At 39.7% G+C, this 25,279-nt stretch overlaps 2 protein-coding genes across 4 annotated transcripts in view; one reads left to right on the top strand and one right to left on the bottom strand.

The window, feature by feature from the left end:
• The window catches only part of gpx3 (glutathione peroxidase 3), a 201,658-nt gene that overhangs the window by 154,331 nt on the left and 22,048 nt on the right, over positions 1–25,279 (bottom strand). For both annotated transcript variants that reach the window (XM_062045681.1, XM_062045682.1), the window contains exon 3: positions 5,654–5,720. In XM_062045681.1, coding sequence (XP_061901665.1) covers positions 5,654–5,706 — 53 coding nt within the window. In that variant the 5' untranslated portion in view covers positions 5,707–5,720. The remainder of the gene's footprint in view (positions 1–5,653; positions 5,721–25,279) is intronic.
• Positions 5,327–25,279, top strand: part of LOC133649014 (synaptopodin) — a 56,010-nt gene continuing 36,057 nt past the window's right edge. The window contains exon 1 of one of the 2 annotated variants that reach the window (XM_062045677.1): positions 5,327–5,709. The gene's annotated coding sequence lies outside the window, so the exon portion shown is untranslated. Of the gene's footprint in view, positions 5,710–24,229; positions 24,345–25,279 lie in introns of those variants that run through there. The other variant, XM_062045676.1, reaches the window with a different exon arrangement.

Genomic DNA, 25,279 nt, shown 5'->3' with positions numbered 1-25,279 from the left:
ATACATGAACCCACGCATCGCAACGGTAATACAATAGATCTAGTGCTTGTCAGGGGTGTCACCACCTCCAAAGTTATGATACTTCCATATACTAAAGTAATGTCCGATCATTACCTTATAAAATTTGAAGTTTTGACTCTTTGTCAACAAGCTAATAATAATAATAACTGCTATAGCGGCCGCAACATTAATGCTGCCACAACGATGACTCTTGCTGACCTACTGCCTTCGGTAATAGCACCATTCCCAAATTATGTCGGCTCTATTGATAAACTCACTAACAACTTTGACGATGCCTTGCGCGAAATTATTGATAGTATAGCACCGCTAAAGCAAAAAAGGGCCCCTAAAAGGCGCACCCCATGGTTTACAGAAGAAATTAGAGCTCATAAATTATCATGTAGAAAACTGGAACGCAAATGGCGCGCGACTAAACTTGAGGTTTTCCATCAAGCATGGAGTGATAGTTTAATAACTTATAAACGCATGCTTACCTTAGCTAAAGCTAAATACTACTCAAATCTCATCCGCCTCAACAAAAACGATACTAAATTTCTGTTTAGTACAGTAGCATCGCTAACCCAACAAGGGACTCCTCCCAGTAGCTCCACCCACTCGGCAGATGATTTTATGAATTTCTTTAATAAGAAAATTGAACTCATTAGAAAGGAGATTAAGGACAACGCATCCCAGCTACAACTGGGCTCTATTAACACAAATACGACTGTATATACGACGGACACTGCCCTCCAAAATAGTCTCTCTATTTTTGATGAAATAACATTAGAGGAATTATTACAGCGTGTAAGTGGGATAAAACAAACAACATGTTTACTTGACCCACTTCCTGGGAAACTTATCAAGGAACTGTTTGTATTATTAGGTCCATCAGTGTTAAATATTATAAACTTATCACTTTCCTCCGGCACTGTTCCCCTAGCATTCAAAAAAGCGGTTATTCATCCTCTGCTCAAAAGACCTAACCTCGATCCTGACCTCATGGTAAACTACCGACCGGTCTCCCACCTTCCGTTTATTTCCAAAATTCTCGAAAAAACTGTTGCACAGCAGCTAAATGAACACTTAGTGACTAACAATCTCTGTGAACCTTTTCAATCCGGTTTCAGGGCAAATCACTCTACGGAGACAGCCCTCGCAAAAATGACTAATGATCTATTGCTAACGATGGATTCTGATGCGTCATCTATGTTGCTGCTTCTTGATCTTAGCGCCGCTTTCGATACCGTCGATCATAATATTTTATTAGAGCGTATCAAAACACGTATTGGTATGTCAGACTTAGCCTTGTCTTGGTTTAACTCTTATCTTACTGACAGGATGCAGTGCGTCTCCCATAACAATGTGACCTCGGACTATGTCAAGGTAACGTGCGGAGTTCCCCAGGGTTCGGTTCTTGGCCCTGCACTCTTTAGTATTTACATGCTGCCGCTGGGTGACATCATACGCAAGTACGGTGTTAGCTTTCACTGTTATGCTGATGACACTCAACTCTACATGCCCCTAAAGCTGACCAACACGCCGGACTGTAGTCAGCTGGAGGCGTGTCTTAATGAAATTAAACAATGGATGTCCGCTAACTTTTTGCAACTCAACGCTAAGAAAACGGAAATGCTGATTATCGGTCCTGCTAGACACCAACATCTATTTAATAATACCACCTTAACATTTGACAACCAAACAATTAAACAAGGAGACTCGGTAAAGAATCTGGGTATTATCTTCGACCCAACTCTCTCGTTTGAGTCACACATTAAGAGTGTTACTAAAACGGCCTTCTTTCATCTCCGTAATATCGCTAAAATTCGTTCCATCTTGTCCACTAGCGATGCTGAGATCATTATTCATGCGTTCGTTACGTCTCGTCTCGATTACTGTAACGTATTATTTTCGGGCCTCCCTATGTCTAGCATTAAAAGATTACAGTTGGTACAAAATGCGGCTGCAAGGCTTTTGACAAAAACAAGAAAGTTTGATCATATTACGCCTATACTGGCTCACTTGCACTGGCTTCCTGTGCACTTAAGATGCGACTTTAAGGTTTTACTACTTACGTATAAAATATTACACGGTTTAGCTCCAGCCTATCTCGCCGATTGTATTGTACCATATGTCCCGACAAGAAATCTGCGTTCAAAGAACTCCGGCTTATTAGTGATTCCCAGAGCCAAAAAAAGTCTGCGGGCTATAGAGCGTTTTCTATTCGGGCTCCAGTACTCTGGAATGCCCTCCCGGTAACAGTTAGAGATGCTACCTCAGTAGAAGCATTTAAGTCCCATCTTAAAACTCATTTGTATAATCTAGCCTTTAAATAGACCCCCCCTTTTTTAGACCAGTTGATCTGCCGTTTCTTTTCTTCTCTCCTCTTCTCCCCTGTCCCTTGCGAGGGGGAGTTGCATAGGTCCGGTGGCCATGGATGAAGTGCTGGCTGTCCAGAGCCGGGACCCCGGGTGGACCACTAGCCTGTGCATCGGTTGGGGACATCTCTGCGCTGCTGACCCGTCTCCGCTCGGGATGGTTTCCTGTTGGCCCCGCTGTGGACTGGACTCCCGCTGATGTGTTGGATCCACTGTGGACTGGACTTTCACAATGTTATGTCAGACCCACTCGACATCCGTTGCTTTCGGTCTCCCCTAGAGGGGGGGGGTTACCCACATATGCGGTCCTCTCCAAGGTTTCTCATAGTCATTCACCGACGTCCCACTGGGGTGAGTTTTTCCTTGCCCGTATGTGGGATCTGTACCGAGGATGTCGTTGTGGCTTGTACAGCCCTTTGAGACACTTGTGATTTAGGGCTATATAAATAAACATTGATTGATTGATTGATATTAAAAAAGGAGGTGTTGGAACTTCTGAGGTTGAACACACTTTGGAGTGACGGTCAACTTCTGATTTTTTTTTTCACAACTTTCGACATTGGAAAGGATGGAGTTAGAAAAACATATGTTCCAGTGTTAAACCGTCATAGCCATTTCGTTATTTTAAAAAGTGTGCAAAAAAATAACACATTTGTTTAGAGGTGTGGGAAAAAATCGATTCGAATTCAAATCGCGATTCTCACGTTGTGCGATTCAGAATCAATTCTCATTTTAAATTTGTATTTATTTATTTATTTATTTATTTATTAATATATATATATTTTTTTGAATTAATCAATCCAACAAAACAATACCATAACAATGCAATCCAATTCCAAAACCAAACCCGACCCAGCAACACTCACAACTGCAGTAAACAGAGCAATTGAGAGGAGACACAAACATGCAGAACAAACCAAAAGTAGTGAAACAAAAATTAATATTATCAACAACAGTATCAATACTAGTTACAATTTCAACATAGCAGTGATTAAAAATCCCTCATTGACATTATTATTAGACATTTATAAAAAAACAAAAAAGAACAATAGTGTCCCAGTGGCTTACACTTGCATCGCATCTCATAAGCTTGACAACACACTGTGTCCAATATTTTCACAAAGATAAAATAAGTCATATTTTTGGTTCATTTAATAGTTAAAACAAATTTACATTATTGCAATCAGTTGATAAAACATTGTCCTTTACAATTATAAAAGCTTTTTACAAAAATCTTCTACTCTGCTTGCATGTCAGCAGACTGGGGTAGATCCTGCTGAAATCCTATGTATTGAATGAATAGAGAATCGTTTTGAATCAAGAAAATATCGTTTTTGAATCGAGAATCATGTTGAATTGAAAAAAAAAAATCGATTTGGAATCGAATCGTGACCCCAAGAATCGATATTGAATCGAATCGTGGGACACCCAAAGATTCACAGCCCTACATTTGTTGTCATTCTACAATCGACTATGAAATGTTTTTGTACTACTTGAGAGGCGTTTTTCTGCACAATTCCACATTGCATCCTTATTCCTTTATGTCATAACAGCACAGAGCCAAACACTCTACGATTGTTTTTCTTCTAACGACTTCAGACCGCCCTGTGCGACTTCACCGTTACCCAGACAAAGACCTTGCCAACCAATTGTGGTTTGGACATAGTTGCAATGTTAGTATGCCGGTCCTGCTTGATGGATCTGTGGGTCCAAGTCTCACATACACTTCAAAAAACCGGCTTAGATGTCCTGCCCAGTGTGTGGAAAAGCAATTTAAATTCCCAAAACATTAGTCGGGTGGAGTTCGACCGTGAAGTATACTAAGGGTCTGATCTACAAAGATGCAAATACTATGCACTAAACAATGTGTGCAAACTATAAAAGTGCGTGTCCTATTAGTGGGTGTGTTGCGCGTGATCTACTAAGACTGCGTGTATAATTAAAAAGTGGTGCAGGCCGCATTATTTAAATGAGGTTTTCTGCATGCCACATAATCATTTACTGCACATTGATGTTGTCATACTCCTGCCTGTGGCGTTTTACTATGTTTTCAAACAATTAGCAGATATGTACAAAACTCAAAACCGGTGAAGTTGGCACGTTGTGTAAAAGGTAAATAAAAACAGAATACAAATCCTTTTCAACCTATATTCAATTGAATAGACTGCAAAGACAAGATACTTAATGTTCGAACTGGAAACCTTTGTTATTTTTTGTAAATATTAGCTTATTTGGAATTTGATGCCTGCAACATGTTTCAAAAAAAAGCTGGCACAAGTGGCAAAAAAGACTAAGAAATGTACGGAGAGAAATGTCCTGAATGAGTTGAGGACTTGGACTTTAAGGTAGTCTTCATGTGGAATACACAGATCTGCTGCACTGAAAATAAACGGAGGAAACACTAAAACACGAGTGTGCCTTAAATGAATTAGTCTTACATGCACATCTTTTCCCAAAAGGCCGGTGATCAGGCCGATTGCGATAATCACCGCGGAACGTCTACCCAACAAAACATCCACGCTGAATGACTTCTTTTTCTTGCTTTCTGCGTGTTTAGACAAAACGTTGCCTTTGAACAGCCCCCTGGACTGTATCCCATTACGTCCACAGGGACACAGGCAGAGCCGGGTCGGCGTATGATTCCAATCAATCCAGACCGAGGAAACCATGTCTAATAATTCTACCGAGAGGCAATGCGAACCAGATCGCTTCAGAAATTCCACTCCGCTCTCTTTGTAGCGAGAACCCCCTCTTCCCGAGGAATGTGTGCTAACATTTCCCCTCAGCTCCCTGCTCTCCACACACACACACACACACACACACACACACACACACACACACACACACACACACACACACACACACACACACACACACACACACACACACACACACACACACACACACACACACACACCGCCGCCCTTGACAGAGTCACGCCAGCACACCAGCCGAGCAGGACGCCGAAGAAAGGAAAGAAGACGCCGCCACTAATGGCTGCTCCCAGCTGCACACGCTCTAATATACACAAACATGTCGGGAGAGGCTGGGTCAAAACGGGCTGGCCCACGCAGGAATGACGATGAAGAGACGGCAAACTCGGTGGAGCAAGTGGCCCCGAGTGGGGGGAAAAAAACGATAATAAGGTAGAGAGAAATGGATCTGCGATGACAGATGAGCAAAAGGGCGGAGGCGAGAAGTACAGGAAGGTTAGAAACATACAGTGAGAGAAAGTGAAAGCAGGAGGAACGAGGCGTTGAGGGAGGAGAAGACCTTACTTTAGAAGCCTTGAGGTGATGGATCGTGTGCGCATCTCGGTGAGGCCGTTCATCAGGTGAGCGATGGCTGTTAAAAAAAAAAAAAAAAAAAAGTTCCGTTGCTAAAATCACCAGCAACACTTTTTATAAGAGTAGGGCTGGGTAATATGGCCTTTTATTAATATCTCGATATTTTTGGGCCGTGTCACGATACACGATATATATCTCTCGATATTTTGCCTTAGCCTTGAATGAACACTTGATGCATGTAATCACACCAGTGTGATGATTCTATGTGTCTACATTAAAACATTCTTGTTCATACTGCATCAATATATGCTCATTTGAAACTTTCAAATCACAAGTACCGTATTTTTCGGACTATAAGTCGTTCCGGAGTATAAGTGGCACCGGCCGAAAATGCATGATAAAGAAGGAAAAAAACATATATAAGTCGCACTGGAGTATAAGTCGCATTTTTTGGGGAAATTTATTTGATAAAACCTAACACCAAGAATAGACATTTGAAAGGCAATTTAAAATAAATAAAGAATAGTGAACAACAGGCTGAATAAGTGTACGTTATATGAGGCATAAATAACCAACTGAGAAGGTGCCTGGTATGTTAACGTAACATATTATGGTAAGAGTCATTCAAATAACTATAACATATAGAACATGCTATACGTTTACCAAACAATCTGTCACTCCTAATCGCTAAATCCCATGAAATCTTATACGTCTAGTCTCTTACGTGAATGAGCTAAATAATATTATTTGATATTTTACGGTAATGTGTCAATAATTTCACACATAAGTCGCTCCTGAGTATAAGTCACACCCCCGGCCAAACTATGAAAAAAACTGCGACTTATTGTCCGGAAAATACGGTAAGTCAATTGACCAAAAGTGTATTTATTAAACAGTTATTAAGCAGTGGCACAAAAATTCATATCATTTCCAAAACAGAAAGTGCAATATTGTCAGAGACATTTTAAAACAAGCTATTAGTGCCCTTTTGTGCATGATGTCACTAAGATGACATAGCAAAACAACTACAATAGTTAAAATCAAATGAAGTGCACTTTTGTGCATGATGTCACACAAGATATTTCAAAAACTGTCAAATAAAAATGAGCTGCATAATAGGAAATCAAATAGTGTACGTCCTTCGTTATGTGGTAGGTTCCTGCACTGCAAAAAATTAAATCTAAGTAAGATGAAATATCTCAAATAAGGGTGATATTTGCTTATTTTCTGTCTGATAAGATAATTCTTCTCACTAAGCAGATTCTATGATAGAGTGTGTTACTTGTTTTAAGGGTTTTGGTCCTAAATGATCTCAGTAAGATATTACAGCTTGTTGCTGAGTATTTATGACCTATATTGAGTAAAACATGCTTGAAACTAGAATATCAACTGTTGCAAAGCTGTGTCATCAACAATCACAAGTATAAAACTACTTTTTTAAAGTAATAAATTCTTATTTCAAGCATGAAAAAAAAAATCATGACTTTGACACAATTGTGTCTCATAATTAAAACGGATGACAGCCAAATGGACTTTGCTGTTTTATTTTCAATGAAACAGAAGAAAATACGTACTCATAAAGTAGTACAGTTGGCACAGTACAGTAAACTGACAGTTAATATTTAAACATTTAACATGTGACATTTTAGAACAATTTTGAACAGAAATAGTTCATGCACATTCAGATAAATTCTTCAAAATTACAATTAAAACATTTTTGGCCGGGGGCCGGGTTGTATATATGAGCACTAATTGACTGAAAGAGCACGCACTTGGCGCGATGATGTCATGTTATCGATGGAAAAATGCATTTTCAGACAATATGATTTGCCTGAGCGGCTAGGAGACCCAGAGAGTAACAAGCGGTTGCCTTGTTGCCTTTCCATTAAGAACAATAAATTAGTTTTTAGTATAAGTTTGCTGGTTTCAAGAAATGTAATGCCGAGCGCATATCATTATGTCAAGATAATGGCACTAGAATTTACTCAATTTAAGAATATTTTTCAACATATTGAGCAAAAAGGTCTCTTTTTTTTTATACCAAGAAAAGTGCACTTAGTGAGAATATACTTATTTGAAGGTATTTTTGGGTTCATTGAAGTTAGCTAATTTTACTTGTTTTGGAAAGTCTTGACAAGCCAAATTTTCTTGTTCTATTGGCAGATAATTTTGCTTAGTTAAAAAAAAAAAAACCCTCATTTTTGTATTTTTTTTTCTTGTTTTTGAACACTGACTTTTTGCAGTGTGCGGACGTTATCTCCTTCTGGTGTTGACTATTTTTTTCATACGGTGTTGATCTGGAAATGGAAGACGCCAGGCAGCATAGCTCGGTTGGTAAAGTGGCCGTGCCAGCAACTTGAGAGTTCCAGGTTCGATGCCCGGTTGCCGGTGGGGCGGGGGCGGTCTTCCCGTCCGGTTGCGGGGGGTCTCCGGGCCCCTCGGGCGGGGCGTCCCGCCTTTCTGTCCGTGTGGGGTGTGGTCTCTCGCTGGCTCGGGGTCTGGCTGCCCCCTGCTTTTCTCGTGCCTTGTCCTCTGCCGGGTGCGTCTGTCTGCGGCCTGCTGCTGGCCCTTGTGGGCGGCGCGGTGGGCCAGGCTCTGGGGTTCCTGTCGCTGTCCGGCTTGGCTGCGTGGGGGCGGTGGTCCCTGGTTCCCTGGGCACCACACCTACTGTTTGTGGGATGGGCTCTCGGGGAGGCTGGGGCCGTACTCTGGCTCCCACACACACTGGGAGTCAAATGTATTGTACATGCAAATTCACATATACTCACATACATACATACAGACATACATAGGTACGTACGCTCCCACATACATATACAAATAGAGTACATATTTACACACTCAAAGTTCGTACATCCACACGCAGGCTCATTATACAAACATACTGTATACACATACTGTACCTATACATTCACTGTAAAAACATACATATACACATACTGTACATATACACTCACTGTACAAACACACACATACACATACTGTACATATACATTCACTGTACAAACACATACATACATATGCTGTACATATACATTCGCTGTACACACACATACATATACTGTACATATACATTCACTGTACAAACACACATATACACATACTGTACATATACATTCACTGTACAATACACATACTGTATACACATACTGTACATATACATTCACTGTACAAGCACACATATACACATACTGTACATATACATTCACTGTACAAACACACATATACACATACTGTACATATACAAGTACATATGCACACATACACTCATGCACATAATCACGTTTCATCAAACATATATTAACGTTGTTGCCCTAGGGTAAACTGGGTATAACACATGGCACACTGACAAAGCTTATCCTATTGTTACTATAACAATCTACAAGGTTAATGTAGGTTGCTTCTCTTTCTTCCCCTCCATTTTTCTGCATTCTTTCGTATCTCAAGTTATCATTACGTATATGTATTGTTGCATTTGAACAATTGTATTGTTGATAATAAAGGTAAAGTATTGGTATTGTTTATTATCAATAGCACTATTTCTATTGGTATTCATGTTACTCCATTTTTAGTGTAATAATGCTCATTGTCATTTCTGTATTATTTTTTATTTTCGCTAACTGCTTATTTGCTATTACTTTTACCATCATATTTGTACATGTCGTATTTGCTGATGTTGCTCTGTTGTTGTTGTTGTTGTTGTGTTTGCTGTTGTTGTTTTTGTCTCTCTGTCTAATCCCCCTCTTGTCCCCACAATTCCCCCCTCTGTCTTCCTTTTTTTCTCTTTCTATCCCCTCCTTCTCCGGCCCGGCTGCACCAAATGATAATATCAATACATTTAATAAAGTCAAAATACAAATAAGGCAACAAGAGAAGTATCCTACACTTCTCTTTTGTAAAGTAAATCTGAACAGCCAATATGGGCATCTACATCTACTATATGATTTGCCTGAGAAGCTGGGTAGGACATTATTTAAAAAAAAAAAGAAAAAAAAAAAAAAGAAAAAAAAAAAAGGGACCCATTACCTCCCTGCTTGGCACTCAGCATCGAGGGTTGGAATTGGGGGTTGAATCACCAAATGATTCCCGGGCGTGGCCAGCGCTGCTGCTCACTGCTCCCCTCACCTCCCAGGGGTGAACAAGGGGATGGGTCAAATGTAAAGGGTAATTTCACCACACCTAGTGTGTGTGTGACTATCATTGGTACTTTAACTTAAAGCAATGTCCTATGTTACAACTTGGTTGCAGCAGTGCAAACTAGGGATGTCCGATAATGGCTTTTTGCCGATATCCAATATTCCGATGTTGTCCAACTCTTTAATTACCGATACCGATATCAACCGATATATACAGTCGTGGAATTAACACATTATTATGCCTAATTTGGACAACCAGGTATGGTGAAGATAAGGTACTTTTTTTTTTTAATTAATAAAATAAAATAAGATAAATAAATTAAAAAAAATGTCTTGAATAAAAAAGAAAGTAAAACAATATAAAAACAGTTACATAGAAATTAGTAATTAATGAAAATTAGTCAAATTAACTGTTAAAGGTTAGTACTATTAGTGGACCAGCAGCACGCACAATCATGTGTGCTTACGGACTGTATTCCTTGCAGACTGTATTGATATATATTGAGATATAATGTAGGAACCAGAATATTAATAACAGAAAGAAACAACCCTTTTGTGTGAATGAGTGTGAATGAGTTTAAATGGGGGAGGGAGGTTTTTTGGGTTGGTGCACTAATTGTAAGTGTATCTTGTGTTTTTTATGTTGATTTAATAAAAATAAAAAAACAAACAAAAAAAACGATACCGATAATAAAAAAAACGACACCGATAATTTCCGATATTACATTTTAACGCATTTATCGGCCGATAATATCGGCAGGCCTATATTATCGGACATCTCTAGTGCAAACCTTTCTAAAACTGTAGGCATGTATGTAACTAAAACAAAAAAAGTATCATCTGACCCCGACATACATATTAATGGAGAAAAAATACAAACTGTCAGCCAATATAAATATCTTGGGTTAATAATAGATTCAGAGCTTTCCTTTAAAGCCCATATTGGCATATCATGTAAAATAATCAAGTTTAATCTCGCAAATTTTCGTGCAATTCGAAATGAAATGTCAACTGAAGCTGCAAAATTGTATTTGTATTCAATGATTTTCAGCCACTTCAACTATTGCCTTACCAGCTGGTCTCAGGCTGGTCAGAATAAAAAAAAAAACATTGGAAATCTTGTACAAACAAGCAATTAAGGTTATGGATTTAAAAAAAAAAACTAGGCACTAGCATCACTGTGCCATTCTAAAAACAAAATACAGTATTTTAAACTGGGACAGCCTTCACACATTTGCAGACTTAAAAGTGACCTGTAAAGTACTGCATGACTTGGCTCCAGATCCTCTGGCAGAGTTCATCAGCCAAAGAAACAGCCGTGAGCGTGTCACTCGAGGCTCTGTCAGAGGTGACTGCTTTATTCCTCTGCGCAGGAGCACTTTCAGTAAGTCGGCCTGGTCAGTAAGGAGCGCAAATGTGTGGAACTCAGCACCTGAGGTGGTTAAACTGGTCACAACTTACAAGGCCTTCACAAACAAATTGAAAATGTGGCTTATCAACAACACCTACAGCTGCAAGCACTAAAAGATGAGCCTGTTTTGATGCTAAAATAAATGTGATTTTGTATTTTATTTTTTATCATATCGTATATGTATTGTGGGCTTTTTTTTCTTTTTCTCTCTCTTTGTCTTTCAAGTTGTAATTTTACTGCCTTTTTGACATCATGGCCAGGGGACTACAGATGAAAACTAGCCTTCTGGCTGATTCTGGCCTTTTTAACCATGTGTAGTCATGTGTTTTATGAAATTGCATTGTCCCCTTTGAAATAAACTAATCTAATCTAAAGGGGTCCTATTATGCAAAACCAAGTTTCCTTAAAGGACTACTGAAATGAATTTTTTAAATTTAAACGGGAATAGCAGATCCATTCTGTGTGTCATACTTGATCATTTCGCGATATTGCCATATTTTTGCTGAAAGGATTTAGTAGAGAAAATCGACGATAAAGTTCGCAACTTTTGCTCGCTGATAAAAAAAGCCTTGCCTGTACCGGAAGTAGCGTGACGTCACAGGAGCTAGTATTCCTCACAATTCCCCTTTGTTTACAATGGAGCGAGAGATTCGGAGCGACAAAGCGACGATTACCCCATTAATTTGAGCGAGGATGAAAGATTCGTAGATGAGGAACGTTACAGTGAAGGACTAGAGAGGCAGTGATGGACGTATCTTTTTTCGCTCTGACCGTAACTTAGGTACAAGCTGGCTCATTGGATTCCACACTCTCTCCTTTTTCTATTGTGGATCACGGATTTGTATTTTAAACCACTTCGGATACTATATCCTCTTGAAAATGAGAGTCGAGAACGCGAAATGGACATTTAAAGTGACTTTTATCTCCCCGACAATACATCGGTGACACACTTAGCAACTGAGCTAACGTGATAGCATCGTTCTCAAATGAAGATAGAAACTAAATAAATAAACCCCTGACTGGAAGGATAGACAGAAGATCAACAATACTATTAAACCATGTACATGTAACTACACGGTTAAAAATTCTCAGCCTGGTAAGGCTTAACAATGCTGTTGCTAACGACGCTAAGGCTAATTTAGCAACTTAGCAACTGGACCTCACAGAACTATGATAAAAACATTAGCGCTCCACCTACGCCAGCCAGCCCTCATCTTCCCATCAACAGCCGTGCTCACCTGCATTCCAGCGAACGACGGCGCGACGAAGGACTTCACCCGTGGGTTTGGCGGCAAGCATCGGCTAGGCGTAGTAAGTAGTCCTTGTTGTGTTGCTGTAAGTATTGTACTTAGCCGCTAAGACACCGATCGATCCCACCTACAACGTTCTTCTTTGCAGCCTCCATTGTTCATTAAATAAATTGCAAAAGATTCACCAACACAGATGTCCAGTATACTGTGGAATTTTGTCGAAGAAAACAAGAGGTTTCTGTATCGGGTTCGACGGGGTCCAACCACTTCTGTGGATTTTGTGACGTCACGCGCATAAATCATATCCAAAGGAGTTTTTCAACCGGAAGTGTGGCGGGAATTTTAAAATTGCACTTTATAAGTTAACCCGGCCGTATTGGCATGTGTTTCAATGTTAAGATTTCATCATTGATATATAAACTATCAGACTGCGTGGTCGGTAGTAGTGGGTTTCAGTAGGCCTTTAACTGTTGATACCCATACTTGCCAACCTTCGAATTCGGGAGATTGGGGGTTTGAGGCATGGGGGGCGGGGTTGGGGGGGCAGGGGTGTATATTGTAGCCCGGAAGAGTTAGAGATGCAAGGGAGTCTGGGGATTTGTTCTGTTGTGTTTATGTTGTGTTACGGTGCGGATGTTCTCCCGAAATGTGTTTGTCATTCTTGTTTGGTGTGGGTTCACAGTGTGGTGCATATTTGTAACAGTGTTAAAGTTGTTTATACAGCTACCCTCGGTATGTTGATCAAGTATGTCTTGCAGTCATTTTTGTGTGTATGCAGAAGCCGCATACAACATGTGACTGGGCCGGCACGCTGATTGTATGGTGAAAAAGCGGACGCGTCGACAGGTTGTAGAGGACGCTAAAGGCAGTGCCATCACGGCACGCCCTTAATATTGTTGTCCGGGCGAAAATCGGTAGAAATTCGGGAGAATGGTTGCCCCGGGAGATTTTTGGGAGCGGCACTGAAATTCGGGAGTCTCCTGGAAAAATCGGGAGGGTTGGCAGGTATGTTGATACCTGTTTTGGTGTATTTGGGGTCCCCATAAGACAGTGTTAATATGGAACCCGCAGAGCAAGCGGAAAAGGGACCGTCCCAGAAAGACCTGCCGCAAAGACCTGAGGCAGACATCATGAAAATGACCTGGACCCAACTGAAGAGAACGGCCCAAGACAGAAATGCCTGGAGATCACTTGTTGACGGACTATGCCCCAAAAGGAATAGTAGGCGTAACCACACCTACCTAACCTATAAGACAGTGAGGCATGGTGGAGATATTTATAGAACAAGCTTGCCTTCTTCCAGACTTGCTTCTAACGAGCCGTTTGGAATTTGAGACTTTAGTGACGTATTTTGCCTTAGTGACGTCAGCGGATATCTCCATATATGGTAGAGGTTCAGCCCAATAGCTTTGCGCGAAGCCAGCATTTTTATCCAGTTTTAGTCCAAAGTTGGAGTCAACAAAGTTCCTTATTTTTCTCTATCGTCCGCTGTTGCAATTTCCAATACAAAATAATAATAATATATTAGATTTATATTGCGTTTTTCCAGACTGTTTCAGAGAGGACTGAGAACCCATCATTCATTCACTCCACATTCACACATTGAAGGTAGTAAGCTACATTTGAAGCCACACCGACGGAAGCGTGGCTACCACTTTGCGTCTACATCACATTAATTCACATGCTTACAAGCAAGGTGGGGGAAATGTCTTGCCCAAGGACACAACAGCTGGAATCAAACCTGGAACCCACATGTTGCTGGCACAACATCTGGGCCACATCGCCCCTAGTGTATTGTTGTAACTTATATCTGATAAAAACTACAACATGGTTGACGGAGTGGAGCACAGTTCGCAGGGTCTTGTAAAAGTCCACGCTGTTTCACTGCACGACCGAGCGGCAGTGGGAAATTGCCAGACGGCAGACGGTGGAGCCCTCCCGCTTTGAAGCCGGCCCGCGGCCGTTTCGGATTCATTAGAAATCCGGGGTTAGCCAGGAAGTAGTCTTTTCCATTAAGTTGAATGTGCTTGTGATTTTTTTCTTTTGTTAAGCCATGCAAAGTGTATAGACTGTAAGTATTGCACTTAGTACACACTAGATGTTTGATAGTAACATGCACCTTGGCAGTTGTTTTCATTACCAAATTTGGAGGTGTTGAAAGCGCCATGTAATGACTAACGCTAATTTCTAGCATATTTAAGGCAAATCCAATGTAAATTGGCATCAAGCTAACATACACTACCGTTCAAAAGTTTGGGGTCACATTGAAATGTCCTTATTTTTGAAGGAAAAGCACTGAACTTTTCAATGAAGATAACTTTAAACTAGTCTTAACTTTAAAGAAATACACTCTATACATTGCTAATGTGGTAAATGACTATTCTAGCTGCAAATGTCTGGTTTTTGGTGCAATATCTACATAGGTGTATAGAGGCCCATTTACAGCAACTATCATTCCAGTGTTCTAATGGTACAATGTGTTTGCTCATTGGCTCAGAAGGCTAATTGATGATTAGAAAACCCTTGTGCAGTCATGTTCACACATCTGAAAACAGTTTAGCTCGTTGCAGAAGCTACAAAACTGACCTTCCTTTGAGCACATTGAGTTTGTGGAGCATCACATTTGTGGGGTCAATTAAACGCTCAAAATGGCCAGAAAAAGAGAACTTTCATCTGAAACTCGACAGTCTATTCTTGTTCTTAGAAATGAAGGCTATTCCACAAAATTGTTTGGGTGACCCCAAACTTTTGAACGGTAGTGTACTTTAAAAAGGGGAGCCTTACTGTACTTTTGAACACTTTTTTCTTTGTTGGTATGGAAAACTGATCTAGAGCAGGCCTGGGCAATTATTTTGACTCGGGGGCCAAATTTAGAGAAAAAAAATGTGTCTGGGGGCCGGCCGGCATATCTGATTTTTAGGATCACTATTACAAAAACTCACAATAATGTCTGATTGAATGCTAAAAACGTTACGACAGACCGCCTTAAAAAAAAAGGAATGGAATTTAAAGGTTTTTTTACTGAATGAGACACCCAGAATGTACATGAAAATAAAGTATGTGGGATTTACAATATTAACTATGAACGATAAAACACTGAATATTGACAACATATGAACGTCACACCCCCTCTCGATCGACATATTTTACAATCAAGCGAAACACACAAAAAATGCAACAAACAGTGAAATATGAACACGAAGGTTAAAAAAATAAACCCACCTAAAATCTGATACATCTGATATATCACTAAGCTTTAGAACTTTGTTGTAAAAATCTCCTTCCGCATCGTCCCTGACACCGGCTTTTTAGGCTGGCCGCTGTGGAAACGCTCCCCACCTACACTGCTTGGTGCCTCGTCTGAGCTGCTTTGACTTAGATTACCATAGTAACTACCGTAATTTCCGGACTATAAGGCGCTACTTTTTCCCCTCGTTCTGGTCCCTGCGGCTTATACAACGGTGCGGCTTATTTACGGCCTGTTCTTCTCCGACACCGGCGAAGAGGATTTCGGTGGTTTTAGTACGCAGGAGGAAGACGATGACACAATGATTAAAGACTGACTTTTCATATACCGGTAGGCTGGTTATTTTGATAACGTACATGCGAGCACTTTGTATTACTTTGCACCGTTGTATTATTTGTACTCTGCATGAATGCTGTTCGCCATGTCAAAGATGTGAAAGTTTGATTGAAAGATTTATAGTTAATAAATTGGACGCTTTGGTTTCCAAACAGTCATCTCTGTCCCAACAATCCCCTCCGTGGTAGCAGGAACCCCTTTATACTACGGTAATTACACATCAAAACCCTGCGGCTTATAGTCAGGTGCGGCTTATATATGGAGCAATCTGTATTTTCCCCTAAATTTAGCTGGTGCGGCTTATAGTCAGGTGCGGCTTATAGTCCGGAAATTACGGTAGTATATCATGCAAAAGCGCAGATTCCAACCATTGAAATATTTTTTATAGTTCAAGACTTACGGTCATTTGAAAACATCACTGCACATCAAAATGGCGGCTACAGTTTCCATCTAAAACATAAAAAAAAAAAAAGTTTTGAAATATGGCTTTGTTTTATTTTACATGAATCGGTCGTTACCTATAAAAGTACTGGGAATAAGAAAACTAGTCCTTCTTGGAGTTTTGCCACTCTTTGACATGAAATGACATTTTTAATAGCTCCATAAAGTAGACTGTTATTCAAATTACACAAAGAGAGGAGGACACTGCAGAACAAAGTTTTGTACGGGTTGCCCCTAAGAAGTTGGGCTTCCAAATTCCATAATAACTCTTTAACCTGCAAGCCTCAGTTTGAACACCAACTCCCTACAGACTGAACTAGTGCAGTCTTATTTAGTATTTAAAACTTTTGCTAAGAAGCGTGGTGAACCACAGCCGGAGAAAATACACTTTAAAGTTGGATTATCCAACAGCTGGAGGGTAATTAAGATGTTTCTCCTAAAGCCTGACAGTGCCTCAAGAAACCTTTCCACCGTGTGACTTGATCTCCATCTATGCGTTGGTTCTCAACATTAAAGAAATGATCCCAAAACTTAAGTCTTTTTATGTAAGCCCATTTCCAAACCTTTGTGTGACCCTCTATTTAGAAGCGTGGTGAACCACAGCCAGAGAAAACACACTTTAAGGTTGGCTTATGCAACAGCTGAAGGGTAATTAGCACAGTTTTTTTTCTCCAAAGCAGTGGCTTTTGCGAAACTTTTCCAGCACGTGACTTAAACTTCACCATAAACCTCCAGGTTTGTTAATCATCCATCCACTATCAACATCCGAGTGGTTTCCTACAAGAGATCAGTAAGAAGTGGGACATCACCAGCATGATCCTTTATGACAACATGGTTCGCTCAGGCTGGGCACCAATACCTGTGTGACAAAAATATCTTCTTACCAAGCATTGCTATACTAGATCAATGTGCATAATCCCAAAAAAATATGTATTCTCTAATAATTAGAGTCATTTATCGCTGCTAACAGGTTCCGGGCCTGACTGTGATAAACGCATTTCCGGGAAGTAGAATCATTAATAATAAATCAAATATTTTCATAGTTAAAAACCTCTTAAGGCCCAAGCTGTTTGTTTACATGCTTTTTTTTATTTCTCTTTGCTATTTGGGCTTAATGGACCCTAATTAGATTAAAAACTAAAAATCATCTGTTGATATGATGTACTTAGTCCATAAGTACACAAACGTGGACGTCATGTGTAGTGACATGCAAATTTTTATTTTTACACTTTTTTTTTTCCAAATTCCATTGTATGTTATACTCTTCTGACACCACCAGATAGCAGTGTAAGTGTCCATATGTCGGCATAAGACCCCAATTCAGTAGTGTACACAACTTTGGAAATAAGAGCTAAAAGGTGCTGTCCACGCATGTGGCCACAAAGGCCTTTAGAGGTTTTAAAGCAAAAAAAAAGAAAAAGAAAACCTGTTTACAACCTTCTAAATATGTTTTTTTAACATTATTAGAGCCTTCTAAACATGAAACATTACCCATAAAGTCATAATTACACTCGTTTCAGTTGCAATTCCTAGACGTTAGATGGCAGTAGTGTATAGGCCAGTGGTTCTTAACCTTGTTGGAGGTACCGAACCCCACCTGTTTCATATGTGCATTCACCAAATCCTTCTTTAGTGAAAAATAAAATGTTTTTTTTTTCAAATTCAAGATAAAGTTAAATGTTTTTGGTAACACTTTAGTATGGGGAACATATTCTAAGTAACAAAGACTTAATTTAGAGTTATTTGGTTAGGGTTAGAGGGTCAGGGTTAGAGGGTTAAGGTTATAATAAGGCCATGCCGAATAAGGCATTAATAAGTACTTAATAATGACTAGTTAAGAGCCAATACGTTACTAATTTGCATGTTAATAATCAACTAATTAATGGTGACTATGTTCCCCATACTAAAGTGTTACCATGTTTTTTTTACTGGTGCACAAAATGAACCGTGCATGAACATCACCTTGTTCAAATAACAAAATCAACACAGTGCATAAACTCACAACAAATTACACACCTGCAAATCAGTCTGACTTCTGCTGTTGCCGCATCCGTAACACGCCGATAGGGAGAAGTTTTTATTTACACGATGAGTCGGGTGTGTTTTGACCTCCGCCGAACCCCTGAGGCCGACTCACCGAACCCCTAGGGTTCGATCGAACCCAGGTTAAGAACCACTGGTATAGGCTTTGGTGTGTTGCCTAGTCGTACAGAGTAGTCTTTGCCATTAAGTTGAATGTGCCACTCTTGTCTTTTATTGAGACCTACAAGGTGTTTTTTGGACTGTGAGTATTGTACTTATTACACACCAGCTGTTTGATTGTAACTTGCATCTTAGTTGTGGATTTCATTACCAAATTTGGAGCTGTTGAAATCTCCATGCAAAATTCCATCCATTCATCCATTTTCTACCGCTTGTCCCTTATGGGGGGGGGGGGGGGTGCTATCTCAGCCTATCTCAGCTGTACACGGGCGGAAGGCGGGGGTACACCCTGGACAAGTCGCCACCTCATCGCAGGGCCAACACAGATAGACAGACAATATTCACACGCACATTCATTCTCTAGGGCCAACTTAGTGTGGCCAATCAACCTATCTCCAGGTGCATGTTTTTGGAGGTGGTAGGAAGCCGTAATGCCCGGAGGGAACCCACGCAAACTCGCGAACATGCAAACTCCACACAGAAAGACCCCGAGTCCAGGATGGAACCCAGGACCTTTGTATTGTGAGGCACATGCACCAACCCCTGTTCCACCGTGCTGCCCCATGTAGAATTGCTAATGCTAATCAGTAACATCTTTATGGCAAAGCCAATGTAAATTATAATTTTAAAAAGTGGAGCCTTACTGTACTTCTGAGAGCGTTGGTTTGTTGGCATGAAAAATGTGTAACAATAGCTAGAAGCAGTTTTGCTGAGTCTGCTCCGAATGCTGCTCTAGTGCTTTGTTCCCCGCCAAGTGTTTGAGCCGGTGTTTAGTCTGCAACCAGAAGTGACATCATAAGCAAAATATTGAAATATGGCATAGTTTGATTTGATTTGAATCAATACCCGGTAGTAGTGAAATAATTCAGTTGGTGCCTATAAAAGTACAGGATTCTGTACCCATCCATCCATCCATCCATACATTTTCTACCGCTTGTCCCTTTCGAGGTCGCGGGGGGTGCTGGAGCCTATCTCAGCTGCATTCGGGCGGAAGGCGGGGTACACCCTGGACAAGTCGCCACCTCATCACAGGGCCAACACAGATAGACAGACAACATTCACACTCACATTCACACACTAGGGCCAATTTAGTGTTGCCAATCAACCTGAATTCGGTACCCAACCCTAGTTATAACTATGTACTAGCATACTCTAGCAGTAATATTTGAACATGCTTGCTCAGCCTATCTGCTGAAGAAGAACACAATGATCAGACTTACAGCTACCATGTCTGTAGCTATTGGCTTCTTTTTTTTGTCTTGGCAAAGGTGTACTCGGTGCAGTTGTGGCCGTAAAAATGGGGCAAGCTCGTCTAGTTAGGGGCAGATCAGAGATGGTATCACGTCCAATGAGGAAGGAGGATGTTTTTTTCATAATGTCATGAAAACCCAGAACGTCTAAAGCAGGGATGTCAAACTCATTTTCATTGAGGGCCACATGGCAGTTATGGCTGCCATCAGAGACAGCGAATAATGTATGAATTTGCCTCAGGATTTCATTATTATTTATATTGTTTTAAGTAGACTTAATCAGTAAAAACTTAACATTTACAAAATTTTACTGTAAAATATATATATATATATATATTTTTTTACAACATTTTGCAGTAAATGGAAAAACAGTACCACTGTTATACACACTTATACACACTACTGAAATGCTGTCACATAAACAACTGCCATTTTTTTCTCACACACACACTACTGAAACACTCTTAAACACACTACTGAAACACTCTTATACACACTACTGAAATGCTCTCACATAAACAACTGAAATCTTTTTCTCACACACACTACTGAAACACTCGTATACACACTGTGTATACGAGTGTTTCAGTAGTGTGTATAAGAGTGTTTCAGTAGTGTGTGTGTGAGAGAAAAACATTTCAGTTGTTTCTGTGAGAGCATTTCAGTAGTGTATGTAAGAGGTAATTCTGAAGAATGTCCCTAACGGCCCCTCATACTAATGTGCTCTCTGGTAAATTTCACTTCAAAATACTCCCTGACTGGACTTTAGATACATCTGTTAACAGGTTTTGAGGAAATAAATTACGTGCATTCAAGGCAAACATTTAAAAAAGATTCCTGGATGATATTCTGGCAATAAAATTCAGTTTGTGTTCAAATATCAGGCTATCATAACCTCTAATTATCACAATGAATCCAAATCTGACTGAAAAAAATAGTTATTTGACAGCACTATAAATAATATGATGCAGTATTTAAAAAAATAAATAAAGCAATAAAAAAAACTTACATATATATATATATATATATATATATATATATATATATATATATATATATATATATATATATATATATATATATATATATATATAAAATATTGCTTTATTTATTTACCTATGATACTGTACTGAGTCTTTGATTTATTTTGAACAATTTTCCATTTTGCCTATTATTTGTGCACTTTCATTTTTAAAGTTGTTCTTGATTTATTATATCAATTGATTGACCACAGCTGTGACTATTTAAGTGCATCACCTCCCGTTAAAAAATGTGCACACTGACGAAGACCTTGTCGAAACCTCGTGACATCTGTGTTTGGTAGCGCCTGTGCAGTTTATATTAAAATGATTAGAAGGACACGAGTGTTGCTAGCCTTGCTTTTTCTTCTATCTGTGTTGGCCCCGCGATGAGGTATAGGATAGGCCCCAGCTCCCCCCACGACCCCAAGAGGGAACAACGTTACAAAATGGATGGATCTCAGCGCATATGACAATTGAGTTCTTCAAACATGTAATCATTCATCCATCCCAGGCCTGGAAAATGTTCACTCTGACAACTCACTCAGCAACTGTAATCCTCCTCCGGGAAGATGATCATGTTTACATTTGATATACTTGTTCATTCAGTTCTACATACAGTTTTTCTTTGTGGTGTGCAATGAGTCTTCCATGTCCATTCAATGAATTAAGGTTGAATTAGACTATAAACATCTGTGAGTTATTGTCTAGATGACGTGCAGAGAATGTGTGTGTGTGTGTACTTCATGACAACTACACACAACGTCTGCTCGGAATTATCCCTGCCTGTTTTTGGGCTAGCATAAATAAACTAATCCGACTCAGAATTTCACGCACTAGTTACTTGCTACGTTTCCATCATATGGCGCCCTTTGATCCAATTCGAGACATATATGCTCTTTGAAATGGCTGTTTAGGTACTAAAGGATGTGTGTCGCCATGTATTAGGTTTCTCTTTGACCAAATTGATAAGACATTCGCTCATTTAGGCAGAGTGATGACTCCGGGAGCTAACGCTAAACAAAAGGTTTGGCGTAGTGTTGTCCCGATACCAATAATTTGGTACCGGTACCAAAATGTATTTTGATACTTTTCGGTACTTTTTGATACTTTTCTAAATAAAGGATACCACAAAAAATTGCATTATTGGCTTTATTTGAACAAAAAATCTTAGAGTACATTAAACATGTTTCTTATTGCAAGTTTGTCCTTAAACAAAATAGTGAACATACAAGACAACTTGTCTTTTATTAGTAAGTAAACAAACAAAGGCTCCTAATTTAGCTGCTGACATACACTACCGTTCAAAAGTTTGGGGTCACATTGAAATGTCCTTATTTTTGAAGGAAAAGCACTGTACTTTTCAATTAAGATAACTTTAAAGAAATACACTCTATACATTGCTAATGTGGTAAATGACTATTGTAGCTGCAAATGTCTGGTTTTTGGTGCAATATCTACATAGGTGTATAGAGGCCCATTTCCAGCAACTATCACTCCAGTGTTCTAATGGTACAATGTGTTTGCTCATTGGCTCAGAAGGCTAATTGATGATTAGAAAACCCTTGTGCAATCATGTTCACACATCTGAAAACAGTTTAGCTCGTTACAGAAGCTACAAAACTGACCTTCCTATAAGCAGATTGAGTTTCCGGAGCATCACATTTGTTGGGTCAATTAAACGCTCAAAATGGCCAGAAAAAGAGAACTTTCATCTGAAACTCGACAGTCTATTCTTGTTCTTAGAAATGAAGGCTATTCCACAAAATTTTTTGGGTGACCCCAAACTTTTGAACGGTAGTGTATGCAGTAACATATTGGGTCATTTATCTACCTATAATTTTGTCAACATTATTAAGGACAAGTGTTAGAAAAATGAATTATTAATCTACTTGTTCATTTACTGTTAATATCTGCTTACTTTCTCTTTTAACATGTTCTATCTACACTTCTGTTAAAATGTAGTAATCACTTATTCTTCTGTTGTTTGGATGCTTTACATTAGTTTTGGACGACACCACAAATTTGGGTATCAATCCGATACCAAGTAGTTACAGGATCGTACATTGGTCATATTCAAAGTCCTCATGTGTCCAGGGACATATTTCCTGAGTTTATAAACATAATATTTATATTTTTTTAAACGAAGGAAGATGTTGTGATGCCAAAAGATATCGATGTAATCATATCGACTAGATACGCTCTTGTACTTGGTATCATTACAGTGGATGTTAGCTGTAGGTCCAACAATGGCATTTGTTTACATTGTGGCGCCGGTGAGCTACGGTGTGTAGTGAAGCATGTTTAGCTATTCCTCGTCCTGCAGGGAAGATACTTGTAAGAAACTTACTTTATTTGTCGCCATGGAGGCCAGGATTAGTGTTTTAAAAGTAGTTCGAACACTGTAGACAGCCAATGGACTTTAGCCGCAAGCTAGCTAGCCATGTCTTAAAGCACCTCTTCCTGAGGGCGTTTCAGTGTTATAACTTCACCTTTATTATTAGTTTTTAAGCCAAAATGCGTCCATTCTCCCTTTTCTGTCTACACACTGTGTCTGCTTGTAAGTACTCTGTGATTGTGCGCTGCCCAAAATGCTCCTCTGCTTGTAAACCAGCAATGACATGACGTGACGACGACGGGGGGCCGTGGGGTGTTGGACCGGTACTTTTCAGAGGCAGTATAGTACCGAATAGGATTCATTAGTATCGCGGTACTATACTAATACCCGTATACCGTACAACCCTACTTTGGAGTAGTACTACTGCACAATGGCTGCAGAATACTGTGCAAACCTTGCATATACCAATTTTTTTTTTCCAAATAAGGTCATGTTTTGTGTTTTAAAGTGGCTGCTGGTGTGGAGTAGATGGATTGAATGACAAGAACAGCAAGCATAAACAATCTTTTTGCAGAAACTTTTGTTTACATTTGGCATGTTTTTGTTTCGGTTTGGATTAGTCTGGCGGGAAAGTGGGTCAAGAATTGAAAACAGGGGGATGGGGGGGGGGGGGATAAAGAGCGGGGCCTGCAAGCTGCTCAGCATCCTCGTGTCGAATATGAAAGTATATTATAGCCTAATGTGTTCAGTATGCAAGCTTGAAGGAAACCATATGAAAAAGATCCCAGACAAAGAGCTCTCTGTGTTCCAGCTGACCCACCACCCCGCCCCATCCATCGTCTGTTTCATGAGTGGAGGGGGGGGGGGCTGACGGGGGGAGGGAGGTGTGTGCAGAGTCATATAGGAAACCGAAAAAAAGGGGGCAGTCCACTACGCCGCTGCCTCGCAGTCTGACCCACCAGGAGTACAGGTGAGCTGCAGGAGTGGACCAGCCAGGACTACTGCTGCAACAAACCTCTCACCTGCAGCCCGAGTCCACTTATCTCTACGGGGTAAGATGCTATCTTTGTTTAGGGAGAGCACATACGAGGCTCCGTGAAACAAAAATGTAGAAGTCAATGGCAAACATCTGTTATTCCCTCAGTGCGGACTTGCAGGGTTCTTTGTCCCGCTTGACTGGTGGTAACGCTCCAACAAGTTGTTAGGACTGTAGCATCAGTGTAGTGAGTCACTGTACTCATGAACATGTGCGTAGAGAATGTTTGTTTTTTTAATTTTAAAAAGGACGAGGGATATGACACTTCTTTTATTTGCATTTATTGAAATAGATGCAAATGTAACATTTTGACCCCAGAAACATTTTTGTCCCTTTTAATAACTTTTTAAAAGTGTAATCCTTGTCATTGTGTTTCTAAATTAGTGTTGCCAAATATATATATATTTTTTAAAATAATCACATTTATGAATGGGGATTAATCATGACTAATCACACTTTGAATTGATGTTTATCGTGATTAATCCCAGATTGCTACTCGCTTGCATAATTTAAATTAGATTAAAAAAAAGAGCCCAATATTTGGACACAATGCAATTTCATTGTTAGAATGCCTTGCAGGAAGATGTTTGAATGTTTTACTTGAATGCACGTCATTTGTTTGCTCAACATTTGTATCTAAAATGAAGTTTGAGTCTCCTCATTAAGTTAAGTTAAAGTTAAAAAAACATAGTTTTTTTTAAAAAGTCCAATGCTCATTTGTTTTCGTTTTTTATTCTATATTGTTTTCATTTTGTTATAATGGCTGTTAAGGCTATAGCACTGTATTGGATCAGGCTTGCTCTTGTTTTTTTGCATATTTGAAATCAAAATATATCAATCAATTGATTGATTGATTGATTGATTGATTGATTGATTGAGACTTTTATTAGTAGGTTGCACAGTGAAGTACATATTCCGTACAATTGACCACTAAATGGTAACACCCGAATA

This window comes from Entelurus aequoreus, linkage group LG04 (assembly GCF_033978785.1).
Source record: "Entelurus aequoreus isolate RoL-2023_Sb linkage group LG04, RoL_Eaeq_v1.1, whole genome shotgun sequence".
Classification (NCBI taxonomy): domain Eukaryota; kingdom Metazoa; phylum Chordata; class Actinopteri; order Syngnathiformes; family Syngnathidae; genus Entelurus; species Entelurus aequoreus.
Note: the sequence above shows the minus strand (reverse complement) of the source record. Positions and strands in the feature narration are given on the sequence as shown.